The sequence below is a fragment of the Branchiostoma floridae genome, chromosome 11 (assembly GCF_000003815.2).
Source record: "Branchiostoma floridae strain S238N-H82 chromosome 11, Bfl_VNyyK, whole genome shotgun sequence".
NCBI classification, from domain to species: domain Eukaryota; kingdom Metazoa; phylum Chordata; class Leptocardii; order Amphioxiformes; family Branchiostomatidae; genus Branchiostoma; species Branchiostoma floridae.
Window position 1 is genome coordinate 19,154,666 of NC_049989.1, and position 19,052 is coordinate 19,173,717.

General features: G+C 40.5%; 3 protein-coding genes across 7 annotated transcripts in view; 1 reads left to right on the forward strand and 2 right to left on the reverse strand.

Annotated features, from left to right (window-relative positions):
• The window catches only part of LOC118425477 (zinc finger protein 41-like), a 10,121-nt gene extending 3,530 nt beyond the window's left edge, over positions 1-6,591 (forward strand). Inside the window, exons 2-4 of one of the 3 annotated variants that reach the window (XM_035834329.1) lie at positions 3,350-3,427; positions 4,063-5,611; positions 5,959-6,591. In XM_035834329.1, the coding sequence (XP_035690222.1) occupies positions 4,065-5,597 (1,533 nt within the window). In that variant the 5' untranslated portion in view covers positions 3,350-3,427; positions 4,063-4,064 and the 3' untranslated portion in view covers positions 5,598-5,611; positions 5,959-6,591. Of the gene's footprint in view, positions 1-3,349; positions 3,428-4,062 lie in introns of all 3 variants that reach the window. The other 2 variants (XM_035834330.1, XM_035834328.1) reach the window with 2 other exon arrangements.
• Positions 6,592-6,793: 202 nt separating this feature from the next.
• On the reverse strand, positions 6,794-12,514 carry LOC118425481 (putative neutral sphingomyelinase). The gene is made up of 9 exons (XM_035834338.1): positions 12,451-12,514; positions 11,365-11,458; positions 10,873-10,949; positions 10,311-10,500; positions 9,794-9,882; positions 8,757-8,886; positions 8,254-8,343; positions 8,020-8,158; positions 6,794-7,522 (listed from the first exon to the last, which is right to left on the reverse strand). Exons 1-9 carry the CDS (start codon positions 12,486-12,488, stop codon positions 7,197-7,199), a joined length of 1,173 nt encoding a protein of 390 aa, XP_035690231.1. The 5' UTR covers positions 12,489-12,514; the 3' UTR covers positions 6,794-7,196.
• A 1,261-nt stretch (positions 12,515-13,775) lies between these two features.
• LOC118425486 (macrophage migration inhibitory factor homolog) overlaps positions 13,776-19,052 on the reverse strand; it is a 13,788-nt gene continuing 8,511 nt past the window's right edge. Inside the window, exons 2-6 of one of the 3 annotated variants that reach the window (XM_035834345.1) lie at positions 17,476-17,521; positions 16,806-16,916; positions 15,070-15,186; positions 14,502-14,677; positions 13,776-14,296 (exon numbers count right to left, since the gene is read on the reverse strand). In XM_035834345.1, coding sequence (XP_035690238.1) covers positions 14,218-14,296; positions 14,502-14,677; positions 15,070-15,186; positions 16,806-16,901 — 468 coding nt within the window. In that variant the 5' untranslated portion in view covers positions 16,902-16,916; positions 17,476-17,521 and the 3' untranslated portion in view covers positions 13,776-14,217. The remainder of the gene's footprint in view (positions 14,297-14,501; positions 14,678-15,069; positions 15,187-16,805; positions 16,917-17,475; positions 17,522-19,052) is intronic. The other 2 variants (XM_035834347.1, XM_035834346.1) reach the window with 2 other exon arrangements.

Sequence of the window (19,052 nt, forward strand, 5' to 3'; positions counted from 1 at the left end):
CTATCCGGATGGTACCCGGGGTATATAAACCTTCCTTTAGAACGCAAATCTCCGGCATTGGCGCAACTGTGTCAATTTGGTTTGACACAGCTGTGAGCTGTAGTATGGCACTGTTCTATCCGCATAAACCTCCCTCAATAACGTCAAATCATGACAGGAAAATAACAGTGTAAAACTATATAATGCACACGTAGAAAGTTGCTGCTCCATCCGTATAAATTTCCCTTCAGAACGCAAATCTTAAGCATTGGCGCGACTGTGTCAATTTGTTTTGAGACACCTGTAGTATGGCACTGTTCTATCCGAATAAATTTCCCTCAATAACGTCAAATCTCAACAGGAAAATAACAGTGTAAAACTATATGATGCACACGTAGAAAGTTGCTGCTCCATCCGTATAAATTTCCCTTCAGAACGCAAATCTTAAGCATTGGCGCGACTGTGTCAATTTGTTTTGAGACACCTGTAGTATGGCACTGTTCTATCCGAATAAATCTCCCTCAATAACGTCAAATCTCGACAGGACAAGAACAGTGTAATACTATATGATACACATGTAGAAAGTCGCTGTTCCATCCGTACAAACCTCTCTTCAGAACGCAAATCTTTGGCATTTGCGCAACTGTGTCAATTTGTTTTGACACACCTGTAGTATGGCACTGTTCTATCCGAATAAAACTCCCTTAATAACGTAAAATCTCGACAGGAAAATAACAGTGTAATACTATATGATACACATGTAGAAAGTCGCTGTTTCATCCGTATAAATTTCCCTTCAGAACGCGAATATTAAGCAGTGGGGCAACTGTGTCAATTTGTTTTGACACACCTGTAGTATGGCACTGTTCTATCGGAATAAATCTCTCTCAATAACGTAAAATCTCAACAGGACAAGAACAGTGTCATTCTATATGATACACATGTAGAAAGTCTCTGTTTCATTCGTACAAACCTCTCTTAAGAACGGAAATCTTCGCCATTGGCGCAACTGTGTCAATTTGTTTTGACACAGCTGTGAGCTATAGTATGGCACTGTTCTATCCGCATAAACCTCCCTCAATAACGTCAAATCATGACAGGAAAATAACAGTGTAAAACTATATGATGCACACGTAGAAAGTTGCTGCTCCATCCGTATAAATTTCCCTTCAGAACGCAAATCTTAAGCATTGGCGCGACTGTGTCAATTTGTTTTGAGACACCTGTAGTATGGCACTGTTCTATCCGAATAAATCTCCCTCAATAACGTCGAATCTCGACAGGACAAGAACAGTGTAATACTATATGATACACATGTCGAAAGTCTCTGTTTCATCCGTACAAACCTCTCTTCAGAACGCAAATCTTTGGCATTTGCGCAACTGTGTCATTTGTTTTGACACACCTGTAGTATGGCACTGTTCTATCCGAATAAAACTCCCTTAATAACGTAAAATCTCGACAGGAAAATAACAGTGTAATACTATATGATACACATGTAGAAAGTCGCTGTTCCATCCGTATAAATTTCCCTTCAGAACTCAAATCTTAAGCATTAGCGCGACTGTGTCAATTTGTTTTGACACACCTGTAGAATGGCACTGTTCTATCGGAATAAACCTCCCTCAATAACGTCAAATCTCGACAGGAAAATAACAGTGTAATACTATATGATACACATGTAGAAAGTCGCTGTTCCATCCGTATCAACCTCTCTTAAGACGGAATCTTCGGCATTGGCGCGACTGTGTCAATTTGTTTTGACACACCTGTAGTATGGCACTGTTCTATCCGAATAAAACTCCCTTAATAACGTCAAATCTCAACAGGACAAGAACAGTGTAATACTATTTGATACGCATGTAGAAAGTCGCTGTTTCATCCGTATAAATTTCCCTTCAGAACGCGAATATTAAGCAGTGGGGCAACTGTGTCAATTTGTTTTGACACACCTGTAGTATGGCACTGTTCTATCGGAATAAATCTCTCTCAATAACGTAAAATCTCAACAGGACAAGGACAGTGTCATTCTATATGATACACATGTAGAAAGTCTCTGTTTCATTCGTACAAACCTCTCTTAAGAACGGAAATCTTCGCCATTGGCGCAACTGTGTCAATTTGTTTTGACACACCTGTTAGTATGGCACTGTTCTATTTGTACAAACCTTCCTCAAAAACGTAAAATCCCGACAGGACAAGAACAGTGTCATTCTATATGATACACATGTGAATAGTCTCTGTTTCATCCGTACAAACAGGTACCGGGTACAGATACAGATACTGGTACAGGTACAGATACAACGGAAATCTTCGGCATTTGCGCAACTGTGTCAATTTGTTTTGACACACCTGTAGCATGGCACTGTTCTATCCTAATAAAACTCCCTTAATGACGTAACATCTCAACAGGACAAGAACAGTGTCATTCTACATGATACACATGTAGAAAGTTTCTGTTTCATCCGTATAAACCTCCATATAGAACGCAAATGTTCGGCATTCGCACAACTCTGTCAAATATTTGATACACCTGTATATGTAACTGTTTTATTTGAATAAACCTCCCTCAAAAACGTAAAATCCCGACAGGACAAGAACAGTTTCATTCTATATGATACACATGTAGAAAGTCTCTGTTTGATCCATACAAGCCTCTCTTAAGAACGCAAATCTTCGGCATTGGCACAACTGTGTCAATTTTTTTGACACACCTGTAGTATGGCACATTTGTATCTGAATACACTTCCCTTAATAACGTAAAATCTCGACAGGACAAGAACTGTGCTAATCTTTATTGTAGAAAGTCTCTGTTCCATCCGTATAAACTTGCCTTGATAGCCGGGAAAGCTTCGACATTGGCACAGACTGTCCCTTTTTTTTACACACCTGTAGTATGGCACTGGTCTATCCGTATTCCGTATAAACCTCCCTCATAACGAAAAGCCTCTACATTGTAGTATGATATGTAAAAACAACCTCAAGAGTACAGTAATCCATTAAATGTGTTAAAGTGACTGCCATATCACCGACTTAGGTGATAGTGCAACAACACTACACTATTGGTGTGGTTGACCCGGAAGCAATTGATCCTTGTCCTATAACCCGGTATATCGGAAAACCCCATGCAGTGCGTAACTCGTCTCGAATACAATAGCGAAACGCACCGCTAAAACGCTGAAAATTGGTCAACTTTCAGGCGTAATTACATGACTTCTAACTGCGGTCTAGCTTTCAAAAATAGTTCCTCGTGATTTATTAACCCCTTCCAAGAACGGGGAACCATTTTTTAGGCTGATATAACGCATCGCAGCTTTACTATACCGTTTTTTCCCGGACATACCGTAAGAACTCATCCAGGCTTAGTACAGCGTCCTGTCTCTGAACTATCGTGTTTTTAAGGGAATTCCAGAAGTCGTGAAGATCAGGAATCGCCATTAATCTACAGGTGAAACCTTTGGTTGACGGTTGGTGCTTGTTGAGAGGTTGAAGAGAATAGGATGTGTATGTGGGATATGCTTTGTAATGTTTGGTTCGGCCTTTGATATGGGGAGGGGGGCTGTCCAGTGAACGTGAACTGACCATTCTCAAACTCGTGACAGCATCAAATGTGGGGACAGTAACAGCTGCTTATCTGTTGATGTGTGCCTTAAATATGTGGTCAGAAATGATACAGTAGGTCTTGTTTTTTTTTCATTGAAAAAAGGAAAAGAAACCCACCCACGTAATTCAAGTCACGTCATACTAGCAAATATGTACAAAAGGACACAGGTATATAAAAGTAGCGGTCTCCTTTCTCAGCATTTGAACACCAGTGCTGCACTGCTGAGAAAGGAGACCACTACTTTTATGTATTTGTGTCACACTGAGAAACTAGCAGGAATTGGGGTTCTAGATTTCTTAGAGAAGTAAAATCATCATCATAACCTTAAATACCCCCAAATAGCCCCACAAAGGGCAACGTAGGGGTAGGGGGTAGTAGAGGTCCCAGGTTAGGGCGGCCAGGCCTCCTGCAAAATATCCTTTACACCATCTAATTGATCTTCAAATTCTAACTCTAATATTTTCTTGCTTCTATTGTAGACATGGAAAACAAGACACACATCAAAGAAGAGCAGACAGAAGACACAGGATGGCAGCAGCACAAAGAAGAGGATGTGCTATGCCAGGAAATGGACAGTGAGGACATGGCAGCATACAGTGGAACACCTACAATCAGACATCCTGAGAGCGAGACTAACAACAGTGGGAAGCAGACAGCAGACATTGGACAGCAGCAGGCGGTTCTAACTGAGGAAACGTGTGGGGTAAACTGTACCCAGCCTGAGGAGGGAGTCACATCACATCTACATGTACAAGCCAATGCAGGACAGATGGGGATGAACAATATGGGGGAGCAGACAACATACACGGGATGGCAACAGGAGGAGGGAAAGGAAGAAAACCGTACCAGGCCGGACAAAGGACTCTTGTCACAGGAAATTGTACAGAACAGTACAGTGCAGGAGGATGGCCATGTTGCACTGCATACATACATTTGCTTCAAGTGCAGTTACCAAGCAACAGAGAAAGACCTTTTGATTCAGCATATGACAAAACATACCACCACTGAGAACACCTACAAATGTGACCACTGTGACTATTCTGCTGTAGAGAAATCTCTAGTAGACCAACACATCAAGGCAAACCACGTCGGTGAGAAACCCTACATGTGTAGCGTGTGTGGATATGTGACAGCTATTTGGTCTCACCTATACCAGCACATGATAACACATGCAGGTGACTATTCAGCTGCACAGAAATCTCAAGTAGACCAACAAGTATTGGTTAAACGCACCTACACGTGTAGCCATGGGGGGTGCGGATACAGAACAACTGTTAAATCCAACCTATCCAGACACATGAAAACGCACACAGGTGAAAACCCCTACCAATGTGACTGGTGCGACTATTCTGCTGCAAAGAAAGAACATTTAGACGAACACCTCGCGGTAAGACACCCCAGTGGTAGAGAGTACAGGTGTGAAGACTGTGGACACAGGACAGCGAACAAGCAGCTCCTAGCCGAACATAAAACGTTATGTCAAGGGGAACAGGGGCCTTTTAGATGTGACCAGTGTGACTATTGTGCTCCAGGCAGACATCTTCTGGACCAGCATGTCAAGTCAAAACACACCAGTGAGAAACCCTACATGTGTGGGGAGTGCGGGTACAGGACGATCGATAAGTCACACCTGTCCAAACATATGATGACTCACACGGGTGAAAGGCCCTTCAAATGCGACCGGTGCGACTATTCTGCCACACAGAAAGGAAGGTTGGACGAACACATTGTGACAAAACACACTGGTGAGAAGCCCTACACGTGTGGGGAGTGCGAATTCAGGACGGCTTTTAAAGCTGCCTTGTACCGACATAAGAGAACACACACCGGTGAGAAACCCTACATGTGTGATGAGTGTGGATTCAAGACTGCTAAGAAATGGTACCTATCTGTACATAAGAGGATACATACCGGTGATAAACCCTACAAATGTGATCAGTGTAACTACTGCGGTGCAACAAATTCGCATCTAAAGAATCATCTGAAAACACATATGAACAAAAAAATGTTGTGAGGTAATAGAGTCAGGCTTTTAGCCAGGCATGCGTACAGGCGTACAATGTACGGCCTGTTAAAAAAATAACTCAAATTGTACGCCCTTAGACTGGGGAGCACATCCTCTGACAAGCATGAAATTCTGATTGACCAGGGATGCTATGTGGCCTGTCTGACAGTAAATTTGCTTCATTCCCACAAATTTACACCTCAAAATGTGGGAAATTGTGTTTGACTTTGAGAGAGTTATAAATTTCAAAATTTTCTGAGGGAGGATGTCCCCAGACCCCCTGCAATACTCGCACCTGCAGCGCTCTCAAAACGGCAAGAAATTTGGACACCCTATGATAAAATCCTAGCTAAAAGCCTGAATTTAATAGAGTACTTGGTCTGCCTGAAGTAGAAATATCAAAATATATGTTTATCAAACCTTTGTTGCTCAGTGATGGTATCTAACTTAGAAACATTATGTTGTATATAGGAAGGATGCCAGGTTTGCCATGTGCGACCAAACTGCACAGTTAACCAAGTGAAACTCTGTATCTGTATCTTTATAGCCGGTATAACCGCCCTTCGGCGTAACACACCAGCTTCGCAGTAAGCCGCGTGTTTAATTTGAATCCAGGCTGTTGTCACTCACTCGAAATGCACAATACTGGAAAAGGCTGTAGTCCTTGGGATGGGTCGATGTTCACTCACTTTTCATTGTGTTTGTCAAAAAGATATACAGATTACCAGATTAAAAGAAAAAACATAGTCATGACATTAGATATACATGTCAAAGATATATGATAAACTATAATATGTATTGAACAACTTGACAACAAATGGTGGTTTGCTGTTTTGGACTGGACAGTGAATTGATGCTAGATGATTTAAGTGCAAAATGTTTGGATTGAGGTAGTTTAAAACTGTTGCAAACTGATGATATACTTTTAACTATTTAAAAATGTGTATGGGTTAAATGAATAGGAGAAATAAAATTGTAAATATAAATTCAATACAGATGATGACAAATAAAGACATACAGATCACCATAATATAGTGTTTATCATGCATTTTTCATTGTTTCCAAGGGTCATTGACGATAGTGAATGCTAAAACATTCCATCTTGTTAAAAATGTATAGAAAGCATATTACCTCACATTAGACATATGAGAAGCACTGAAACTTAAGCTTTATATAATAATAATATATTTCTTGTGCATCCGACTATTGCTAAACCCATACAATAACGTATTACATGTTCATCAGTAAGAAGCGAGAAGAAGCCGATCTTATATGCTAGACTATGATACTTTTACCGATACATTGATGTTTTGTCTTTGTTGTGACCTGTATGCATCTCGGTTATTACTCTACCACATATCATTACGTATCGTTAGTGTTCTTATACTTTAATTGTAATAATCCTCTATATTGAAATGTCTTACATTAGAGTTACCCATTTAACTGGGTCACAGTTTATAAGTTGGATTGCTTCATAATCAGATAAATGTCCCTTGGATAAAACAAACAACAAACTTATCGTACCAAAGTGACATAAATATGTTAAATATGTTAGTTTTTTGTTAGTTGTAAAAGTATTTGCTCTTCGTGGAAGCTGTATACAGTGCCTCAATCGCATTTCTTCCCGGACCCGTTCAGGAGTATCTCAATCCCAGCCTTGGTTGCCAGGAGACCCCTCTCCTCTGTATTCACCACGACCACGCCCATCCAGAAGCTCCAGCTAATGAGGATCCCGAGCAGGAGGTGCAGCAGTGACGTCAAGAGGTGATGGAGCTGGAACCAGCTGGTGGAGAACATCAGGAGCAGGGAGAGGAGGAGGACTGCCACGTAGAACAGCCGGCTGGATGCTGAGGAGGCGAGCTTCTCCTCCAGAATCTGGACCGCCTGGCGGAGGGACGCGTCGCGCTCGGACAGGTCAGGAGGGTTTACCGGAGCTGAAGGACAAAGATTAAGGGCATCTAGCATACTGGATGCTTACAAACTTATGTTATTTGCCGCCATGCTGTACGTCATTGCATATGTACATGGTCTCCTTCGGTCAATATTGACCATGGTAAAAAAAGCATTGTCGGTTATGGCTAAACAGTCCTTTGATAGAAGCATTGCATAGAGTTTGGAAAAACTGTAAACACACTTTGACAATGTATACTACACAGTGTTTCATGATATTCTATTGCATTTCTATCTATGTATCATTCAAGCTGGCAAAAAATCAAGTGGCTTTTTAAATGGTACTGGATGCTTGCATGAAGGGCTAAAATTACTCAGTCGACCAGTGAGATACAGTCAGGTAAAAAAAAGACAAGTATAAGTGAAGAACAGATGTTGAAATAATGTTCCATCAAGAAAACTTTATACATAAATGTTCATTCATGACTTAGTTCTAAATTCTTGTCGACTGTATTTCAATTTCCATAATCTAACACTTTACCATCACTTGGCCCTGACACCGTCTCCAGTTCAAAGTGCGCCAGCACAGCTTCATGGTCAGAGTAGTTGAAGGGTTTTCCAGGAACCTTGTGCATGGTGGTTTCACAGTGGACGCACTTCACCTTGCACTCGGTAGACCCCTGAATGGCCCCAGAACAAAATTTGTTGTTTGAATAGTTTCGATGAGTTGGGTTTCCTTGTTATTATGTCTATGTCAGATCCTTTCAATACCCACCTTATAGAGGATGTAGTCGATTCTCTGCTGGTTTCCAGTCGCGAAGTTGTTTTCAGGATGATTGCCGGTAACGCCGCTGTCATCTGCATTCTGGGGTGGGGTGAGGATCACAGATAGAATTTAACATGGTGTAGTTGTATGAAGCCGGAAGATATAAAAAAAATTAAAAATGTCACAAGACGTTTTGCCCATTCTGCCTAAATGAGATCGAAGATGAACGTCACTTTGTTATAGATTGATCACGATATACGCACAGAGCGTCTTCCCGCTTACTCTAAAGAATTTGGTACTTTCCATTCGGTAGATAAATTCAACAACTGGGAGGCGATAACCCTTACCCTCCACAAATAGGATAATACTAATATATATACTATATGAATATATCGCTGCACTCGGCCGTCTTTTCCGTGGTCATAGGAACAGGCCATGAATAATGGCATCGACCGGCAGTTTCGCCGTTGGGTATCCCTGCGTAGGAGGATGGTCACTTGTAGTGTACTAACCTTGTGTTCAGCCGTCAGCCAGGCGTCCTCCATCCCCGTGTCCGACTGGATGATTTTCAGCCCCAGCTCCCCGGGCCGGAAGTTCAAGTCTCCCGTGAGAATGTTCAGGTCTGCAGTCCCGCCGGTGGAGCTGGATAGAAAGAGTTCAGATGGACTGTAATACTGAATCACAAAGTTCTTGATACACAACCATGAATTTTATTACAAGCCAACGTTTCGATGACCTTCGCGTCCGTACACATGTCATCTTCGTCAGGGCTATACTGACTTGTTTACAGTGCAGAGAGAGTACGGACTGTAATACTATTTCCAAGTTCGCACCATAAGACCTAACTAAGTACAAGTAAAACTTCCTAAGAGAATGAAAAAGATGCACCTATATCATGGAACAAGAGTCTACTTGGGCGTGATCACTAAGCAATCATTGAGTGACCATGCAGTGTAAGTGAATTCAAATGATACAGAGTGTTTGTTGTAACTTCTGAGTATTTCATTATATTTCCGATTATACATTTATATTAAGCAGCGCATTAAAATGATAATAAGTCACAGGTCTTACAAGCTTATGTTCGATCACTTATACCCTTAAAGAATTAGTGTGATTTTGATTTGTATTGTGTGCTCTGTTATGCATACATATATTATATTGAGTAGCCTTTCAGCATTACCGCACTTTCAAATTATTAATTGAAGGATTACAGAGGTCTAATCTAAGTCGCAGCGAGGTCGCAGTCTAGTTCAATGGTGCCTTTAACGGCATCCAACCTACTCTCCAAGCAGAGGTTATGCTCGTGCTGTTTTTTAAACGTTTTTTTTAGTCGTTTTTTTCGGGCTTTCTATTTTTCTTATACCTTGCTGTGTCAAAACCTGCTGGCGTACTTCAAGAAAAATGACAAAATAGAAAGCCTGATAAAATCGACTAAAAAAAACGTTAAAAAATAGCCGGAGCCTAACCTCTGCTTGGAGAACAGTCGCAGTCTAGTTCAGTGGTGCCTTTTACGGCCTCCAACCAGCTGTGTTCCAAACAGGGGTCTTACCGAATGAACTGACTGATTTCGAAAGCCTGGGAAACCCTGTGCGCCTTGTACGGACTCAGCTCGGGCGGTGACTTGTGTGCAGCGTGGGTCTGGAGTTCAAATAAAGTATCACATCGGTAGAAATAAATAGATTCATCATCATCATCGCGGGCAGCTTGCCCGGACCAAGTCCACCCGCTCCTTCCAGGCAATAATTTCATAAATGAAATAAACATGCTATTCTTGAGTCTAATTTTCAAACCGGCACCCGGTTGGGTAGTTTGCAAAGTAGGATTCAATTAAAAGACACACAAAACGTTGAAAACCATGTTCATGATAAAATAATATTAATCTATTTTTTTTCTGTACACTTTTTTTTTTCTATTTCCACAGATGGTCCGATCTTACCCTAGTTTGGAAATGCGACCTTAGTTTTATTTACAAGCAGCTAAACAAAGTTCGAACACACAGAGAAAATACGTCTCACGATAGTAAAGACGGAGACAATCTTATTCCCAGGAATGGCCAGGATACTCACGTGCGTGGCATAGAAGTTAATCTCCTTCCCAGAGTACTGTATACGGCAGAGCCCGAGGAGTTTCCCGCCAAACCAGTCCAGCTCCAGTTTCAAGCCGTCCTGTGGATGGCCGTTCAGCGTGTACTGGTGCTGACACACGGCTGTGATGGGGTGTTTGGAAAGCACGCAGACTCCACTTCCAGTATACCCGCTTGACAAAACGAAACAAAACAAAGAGAACACCTTCATTTTCGTTTTGGAAATTGTCAGAAAATAAAAAAAACACACATTTGAACATTTCATAGTATTTTTACAACGTTTATAAATATAGTCTGTAAAACATCAAGCCATTTTGCTCTGTTTGGAAAATACGCAGACTCCACTTCCAAAAAAAAACGCCTAGCAAATTAAAACAAAATAAACACATTTATTTCATTATAAGAAATTGTATAGAAATAAAAGTACACGCATTAGAGCATTTCAGTAACTTTTGCATTGTAGACAAATATGGTCTAAGAAAAACATCACATCATATGTCATATTGCATTTTCGTCTGTTTGGAAAATACGCGCCAACTCCATACCTGTAGAAGTAATGATGATACGGTAGTACATTGTTGACCAGGGAAACCACCTTTCTGAACATACCCTGGGTAAATACCTGTAGTTAAGTTAACAAGAATTCGAAGGTAAATGGTAGGCATGAATGATACTTTGTGTCAGTTTCATCTTTGTCCAGAGAATAACGTTTTTCCTAGTTTTAATCATCGACGGGAAGGGCCCTTGATCTAGATTTGCTGGGCATCTCATTTTAGAGGGTCAGTCGCCCGAAATGATCACAACCACAACATCAAAAACACAGCAGGTCCAGAACACGAGATATCAAAAATCGAAGTTTCGCTGCAGTATCTCAGTAAGCCGGTAGGATGCCCATTATCAAACCTGACCTTTGTTTTCCAGACCCCTACGCTACCAAATATCGTAAGGATCCACCCATGGCTTCTTAAGTTATGCTGTTCACAGACAGACAAACACGTTCAAAATTGGCAAGAGTAACAAAAAAGCGAAATACGCACCTCTTGCAAAGACACCAAGTCGTACTTCCCGGTGCTCAGCTCCTCTCCGATGGCCTGGAATCGCTCGGGCATCTTCGGACATCCCGGAACGCCCCTTCCGGAAGATAAAGACACATAAAGCCACACTGACTTAACTTAATGGATAACATCCTATGGATACCCGAAAACTAATGCGCAGGGGTGAAAAAATAGAAACATCCAACAATAGGATGCTGCTAAACCACAGGACTAAACATCCAGTTCATTCTTTCCTTTTGTTTGTCATATGTTTTAGTTTATCTAACGTTACATGTATCTAGACCACATTCATTCATGTATCTAGTCTTCCTTCACTTGCAATTAGCCCCATGGGCATGAATTTGCAATAAAACATTATTATGCTAACCTCCAGTAAGACAGTAAGAGACAATTTTTGCCATTTCAATCATGTTTATATTGAAATATATCATATTGCTATTGTTGTTGTGTAAAATTCTGATTGACCAGGGATGCCATTGGGTTACATGAGGCCACTTTTTTTGAGAACAGGCGAAAATTAATGCGATGATCACGTCATCCATAAAAGTAAGACAGTGCGGCCTAAACAGATCAAGCTAGATTCGCCTATTGTGATGATCAGTCAGTAATGGATAGCTAGGTCCATGTGTTTGTGTACTGGCTATACTGATATGTGAACTGTCCTTAAACAAACATATTCCACAGCCTACTGTACCCATTCTTCTGTTATCATTGGTGTAGCGACAGAATTGTTTTCTTTATGTTGACTGGTCTGGGGATTAAACAAACACCACAGTGACTTATAATAGCCAAGATATTTGTATCGTGTCCACCAGGGTATGTGACACCATGAATAAAGCGTCCTTAATTATAAGTATTTTGCTGGACAAGCCTGTCGGGTGTCCGTATTAGTCACGCCGTGACAGCAAATTGATATGCTTAAAACATGTACAGTACAATACTATAGATTGCAACTTTATATCCCAAAAAATACATCGACGAAAAACGACAAATTCTCTACTAAGTCAGTTAAAAAATATACAATGCGTAAACTATTTGAATGAAATTATACCAAAGAATCTTACTTACCAACAGTTGAGGGTCAGCACACGCAGTTGGGATGGCATTTTGATATGGTGACGTAGGCAATGTTCAGCTATGTCCAGGTTTCCGTTACTTAAATACAACATAAGAAACAAGGTGTTCAGATGGAGCAGACTTCATTCGGGTGTTTAGAAAATTAGTCCTTAAGTATTGCACAGGGTATTCCCATGTTCCATAAAACATAAACATTGTCATCCTATTAAGCTAAATCGCTATAAGTTCGAAACTCACCGTACCCCCAACTCCGTGCCTTTGGGCCATAGGAAAAGCACGCTATACGACCTTCCTTAATTCACCCAGGTGTAAGAATGGGTACCTAACTTTGGTCAAGGAGGTAAAATACTACCTTTACCATCTATCTGTACTTTGCATTTGACCCAGTCAAAATACTAGTACTAACTAAAGTGCAGTGCCACATTGTCTGACCCAAAGCCAATAAAAAACAAACAAAAATAATGAGCGGCACCCTGGCTAAGTGCCATTCTTCCATTGTTCAGTAACTTATTGAATGTCCAAACAAACATAATGCAACTCCCGTCCGTCAGGCCAATGCTTACACCTCGCTATTAGTTACATACAAACAGTTCAACATATTACACTTACACGCACACTTATACCTGACTTACCCAGGCGTGGAGTCCTTGCCCTGAAATGTTTTCGTGGTGGGAAAAATATCGAAAAGCTAGACGCACGGGGTCAAAGTACGGGTTCTGGAATGTGGGATGGGCCCTACAAAAGCACATGGACTGACTCGTTTTAATACCCAGTTTATGTTGCTGTGCATCCATCTGCCTTGTGTTAGTAAATCCTGGCGGTCAGATTTTTCAGATTTATCAAACAAAACATTATGAGGTCAGTTTGGACCCACTCGGTCGTTTTGGTCGCAGAGAAAGGACGGCTGTTTGGGGTTTAAATTCACTACCATTTGGTTTGGAACTCATTACATTACAATGCAATCAAAGAGGACGTTCCACCCCTACAAATAGTAGTGGACTAATCTACGATAACAGTTTACACAGCGTTTTATTACTAGATAGGAAAATTGCAGTATGCGTGTTCCTTAGTATGGGCATATACGGGTATAGGGTGTATATCAAAGTGTCGGGCATAGGACATATATCTAGGTACATATTAGACATGCAGATGTTAAGAAATTTACCATGTAAAGGAATGCTTTTTATATGGTCTAGTGTTTGAAATGCACAAGACCCGCCACCCATACAAATACATACGATACCTGTGACACAATCCGAGTATACTCACAAATGAAGAGTCAACTTATAAGTAAGATGTAACAGATCACACAAAACTGAAGTTTCCATACATACTTTAATCGTAGAATTATCAGAAATAACTAACTTGTCTCATACACCAACATACATACACCGCCATTTTGCATGTATCATGTTTTAGTAAATCAAAGCTACTCTCAACTTTTAACTCAACGTTGTAGCTACTCTAGAAAAGTGGCAAGTTTGGCTCCGAAGCCGGAAAGTCAATAGGCTTATCAGGTTAGTTTGAAAATATAGAAGACTTAGCGTTACTAAACTTATGTGATCTAACGGTGATGGAGCGTGCTGTATATACTACAACACGTTTAAAGCAAATAACGTTTACGACATGGAAAATTAGCACCTGCCCAAGGTTTAATTGTGCACAATATGACGCCTATCATTTTGAAACTCAGGTATGAGTGTATGTGGTTACTATTTCCCCCCCAAACCAAAAGTAAGCAGTGAAGTTCTGTCTGAATCAGATCACGATGTTGGACCTCAGCGTGCCTTTCTGTCCGACTTCGTTAGCTGGTAGGCGGTGGAAAACCACTTCGATCCTGGGGGGTCAAAAGAACAAACAAGGAACATGGTGATCAGCATTAAATTTACATTTTATCATAATAGTAAAGTGGTAAAACTTCATATTTTAAACAAACACTGATTACGAAGTCTCGTTCCTGCATTACTCCACTCTGGTCCATAAATTAGTTAAGACGAAATCATACGGTTCATGAATGAGGCCATAAAAAACTCCTACTTCACCTCTCGTACTTGACCGGCAGTTTCTGTGACACTCGGAAGTCGAAGAACGCCTTTGTGTACTTCTCCCTGTCGGCTTCCTGCTCCAGCGTGCCGATGTCAGAGATCTCAAACAGCAGGAACGGATCGAAGCCAGCCAAGTACATCCTCTGCCCTGCATCCACGTGGACCACCACTCTCTAGAAACGGCAGAGGGCAGTTTGGTTAAAACATCATAATTATGTAAAGAGTATAATGTCATCAATCAAACAACGTTTCAGGCATCTCTCTTTCCTTAATGTGTATCCTAGTAGGGCGGCCGGTCGAAAGGTAATGTCATTTTCATCATATCAGGTTTATATTTATTTTAAAGAGTGTGTTTGCACAAAGGTAAAGGCACATAGCATACTGAGACTTAAATATCTCCAGATCTGTATTAGCAAGTAAATTGAGTTCAAGATGACCACCACACTTCTATATACATGTAGTAAATATGTTACATAATAGTATAATGATAAATGTAATACATATCAATATCTATCCATCTATCCACCCATCCCTGTTAATAGCAACGACAGCCCGTCCTACGTACCGACTCTGCCTTGCCAACCTGCCCTGACACCATCTTGACCGTGTCCTTGATGAAGTCGTCGCTGATCTGGTCCTGAGTCAGGTTGGTTTTGATGTGAACGATCGGCATCCTTGCGGGCTGCAAGATACGATACAAACGTTTATAAGCAACTTACATGTCATTGCAGTTTTTGCATTCAGTGTTTTGAGAAGTTTTTGACTACAGCCATAACATGCAGGAGAGGAATTCGTGGCGACTATGGCGTCACCTCTCAGAGGATGAACCAAAGCGAACTGTGTTTGTGAGCAATGTTAACGTTTAGCAGAACTGCTTGTGAGCAGTGTCTGTGAGCAGTGTTACTAAATATAGTGCTTGCAGCTCATGAGTGTCAGTTTTTGTAAGCACTGTTTGTGCATGAGAATGGTTGTGAGCAGTATTCGTACGCAGTGTTTGTAAGTAGTGTATATGAGCCGTGTTTGTAATACCCCCCTCACATTAGGCGAAAATCGATTGGACAAGGAGTCTGCGAGCTCTAATTTACGAGGAGGCATGACCCTGCTGCCGACGAAGAAATGGAAGAGTTCCCCCTTCCCGTCAGGGTCATGCCTCCTCGTAATTTAGAGCTCGCAGACTCGTCGTCCGATAGATTTTCGCCTAATGTGAGGGGGGTATAAGCAATGTTCGTAGGCAAACTTGATTGTGAGCAGCGTCGCTAGATTTAAATGCTAATGTAGCTGTTAAAGCAATGTATGTTTGCAACCAGTTTTGTATACTTGTAGTTTGGGCACTATATGACTACTAGCGGGATGACCTGAAAAGAAAGGGAAAGCGAGTGTGCAGAGTCCCGGTAGCGATCGGATGGTACCCAGACTACTCTCCAAGCAGAGGTTAGGCTCCGGCTGTTTTTTAAACGTTTTTTAGTCGTTTTTATCGGGCTTTCTCTTTTGTCATTTTTCTTGAAGTACGCCAGCCAGTTAGGTTTTGACTCAGCAAGATAAAATACAAAATAGAAAGCCCGATAAAAACGACTAAAACAAAAAGTTAAAAAAAAAAAAAAACAGCCGGAGCCAAACCTCTGCTTGGAGAGTAACCCAGACTAGTTTTATTGTATTTAATGGCAGTATATGCTTGTAAAGCTATGGGACTGATGATGATATGATTGTAGCAATGTTTCTAACTAGTGTGAATATGTACTATTACTAAGCAGTGTTTGTATAGAAGTGTTGTACAGCGAACCATCTCCTAACCTCACTTGCTTATCAACAGAGTGTTGAACAAATAATGAAGCACCTCATATTATATATTGTGCTTTTGAATTAATGCAAAATTTCACTCGGTGTACCCAAAAGCTCTGTCAACGCTGCGGTCAAGGGTGAAGGAGTTTTCCTCACAGACACAGATGATAAAATACTGGCTTAGATTATATAGTCTCCCCAATGACAGACTTGTAAAGAAAGCATATAATACTTCTGTTGAGCTACAACAAGACTGGGCTGCGCATGTACAAGATATGTTAAGTAGACATGGTTTCCAAAATGTTTGGCTTAACCCTGCCGTCAATACCAACCGTTTTGGAAATATATTCAAGAACCATCTGCAAGACACGTTTCTTTCTGGTTGGAGACAAGAAATGAGAAGTTTTAACAAACTCAGTATTTATTGTAAAATCAAAAAAGAATTCTGTTCGAAAAATATCTCTCATCTGTTCAAAACAAATTTAGAAATGACCTAACAAAACTAAGGATTAGTGCTCACACCTTACAAATTGAAAAGGGCCGACACTGCAACACACCAGCCAATGATAGACTTCGTCCCACATGCCATAATGACATAGGGAACGAATTCCACTTCATAATGGATTGTCCGACCTACGAAGAAGACCGTCAAAAGTTATTACAATCTATTGTATGTTAGTCCGATATTGTACTACCACATGCTAAGACAGAGATATTCAATGTCCTGTTCAAATATCTGCCTACTCTGTGCGTAGGCCAATTAATTTAGAACAAAAACGAGACAATGCTATATTGACATAATGATCTGAAGTATTATATCTTGTATGATACTAACTAGATTGTTTATACTGTTTCAATAGATTAGATTAGTTGTTAGATATTTGCAATAGTATATAGTTCAACTCAAATTCAGATTGCAATGCATTGTACATGTTATAATTGTCGTGCAATAAAGTTCTATTCTATTGTATTTCAGTCTCAAGGCGTAATAGATTTAAATTGAAATTTCTTGGTAGTCCATATTTCAGTAGTTACAATAACGTTAACAATGCACGAGAACACAATGATTTCAGGTATCAAAACCGTACGTACTTTGCCCTACATGCCATTACATTAATACAAAATGGCTCTAAGAGTAGTTTGTAAGCAAATAAAAATCAAGAAGTAGAAAATAACAACAAGACTGGCCTACCTAACTGTACGTTTGTTTCGTAAATCTGCAAAACGTTTTTCACGAGTGTCAACAGCCCGAATGAGGCATAAGGATGCTTTTTTTCAGACGTCATCAGTAAACACACAATTGGTCAAATGGGGCTACTTAATGTATCCTCGTACTCTCAACGAGTCAGAGAACCTCGTGGACTTCAATCGAAGTGTCAAATCGTATCCAGATATGATTTTCGCCGCGTCAAAGTTGACCTTCAAGATGCTTCCTTATGCCTAATTTTGGCGTAGATTTCGCACTGCATGGGGGTTTCCATGCTACCAATATCGCCACATCCGGTCTACTTCCGGGGTTGCCTAACGTTACGCCACCAACGGTTGAGGTGTCATCAATCCCCATTAAAGGTATTTTTGGGTCGTGATACATTTTTATGCGCATGGAGGACGCGTTTGACTTTGAATCTTGCTTCTGTGTAAGTATCGAGAAGAGCAACCTGGGGTCACAAACCGAGCATAGCAGGCAATTCAGATACCAGTTAGAAAAAAATATGAATTTGATTAATTTCCCCAAATTCAAAGGAATAAAGATGGCTGCAAATGTTGAAACTGCCTGTATCCTATCAATTAATATGCATTTAGACCAAAGCAAGTAAATTTTATGGATGACATCACCGCGCGCATTAATTTTTTGAAAATAAAAAAAAATTAGCCTGTGAGGCTATTGACTGTCAACAGTAGCAAACTGACACTGTAGACAGGATCGTCTTGTCAACAGTAGAAAACTTTGCATTGCTGAAAGGATCATCCATATGTCAGTGGCAAATTCTCTACGCAACAGAAAAAAACATGGAAGGGTCATTTTAGCGAATGGCCACAAACGCCCACTCTTGAGAAGTCCGCGCTGCACGAATCTCATTTTTTTTGCTTGGAATATGTCCACGTTGTGCTCCCGTTCATTAATCCTGAGTTTCAAGTCAATCCATCGACCCTAAGTGACATAATTCAAAGTTGATAATTTTCGATGTTTTTAGCGAACGCCCAGCACAAAACGTCTTTTTAGCGAATGCCCACTATATCCACAAAAATATCGGCCGTCCCGCAACATCACCTTCACCTACCGACACAAACATGTTAAAGAAAGTGTCCAATTAATGTGCACGATGTTTCCGCAAGAGCAGAATAAAACTTGAAAAGACGTAGGTTTCTAGTGCCCGAACAAAGGTTTTTTATACGCATAACTACAATTTGCAGCCAAACTGAAAAACTTTGAACAATCACCTTTGTTCATTCTTCACTATACTAAACAGCATCTGTAAACTAATAATAATATTCAACGCACATAATATCGTTGTGACGTAATGATGTCTGCAAGTGCAGAATGGAACTTGTAAAGACATAGTCTTCTAGAGGCCGAACAAAGGGTTTTTATATGCATAAACTACATTTTTCTGCAAAACTGAAAAACTTTGAACAATCACGCTTCATTCATTCTTCACTATACTAAACATCGTCTGTAATCTAATAATTATATTCAACGCATATAATATCCTTGTGACGTAATGTTGTCTGCAAGTTCAGAATAGACCTTGTAAAGACGTAGGTTTC

Bases quoted from the DNA above. Each gene is read 5' to 3' on its own strand.
- LOC118425481 (XM_035834338.1), bottom strand. From the start codon at position 12,488: ATGCCATCCCAACTGCGTGTGCTGACCCTCAACTGTTG. The intron at 11,459-12,450 runs GTAAGTAAGATT...ATCTTCCGGAAG, and splicing joins GTGCTGACCCTCAACTGTTG to GGGCGTTCCGGGATGTCCGA. The intron at 9,883-10,310 runs GTGAGTATCCTG...TTTGAACTCCAG, and splicing joins TTAACTTCTATGCCACGCAC to ACCCACGCTGCACACAAGTC.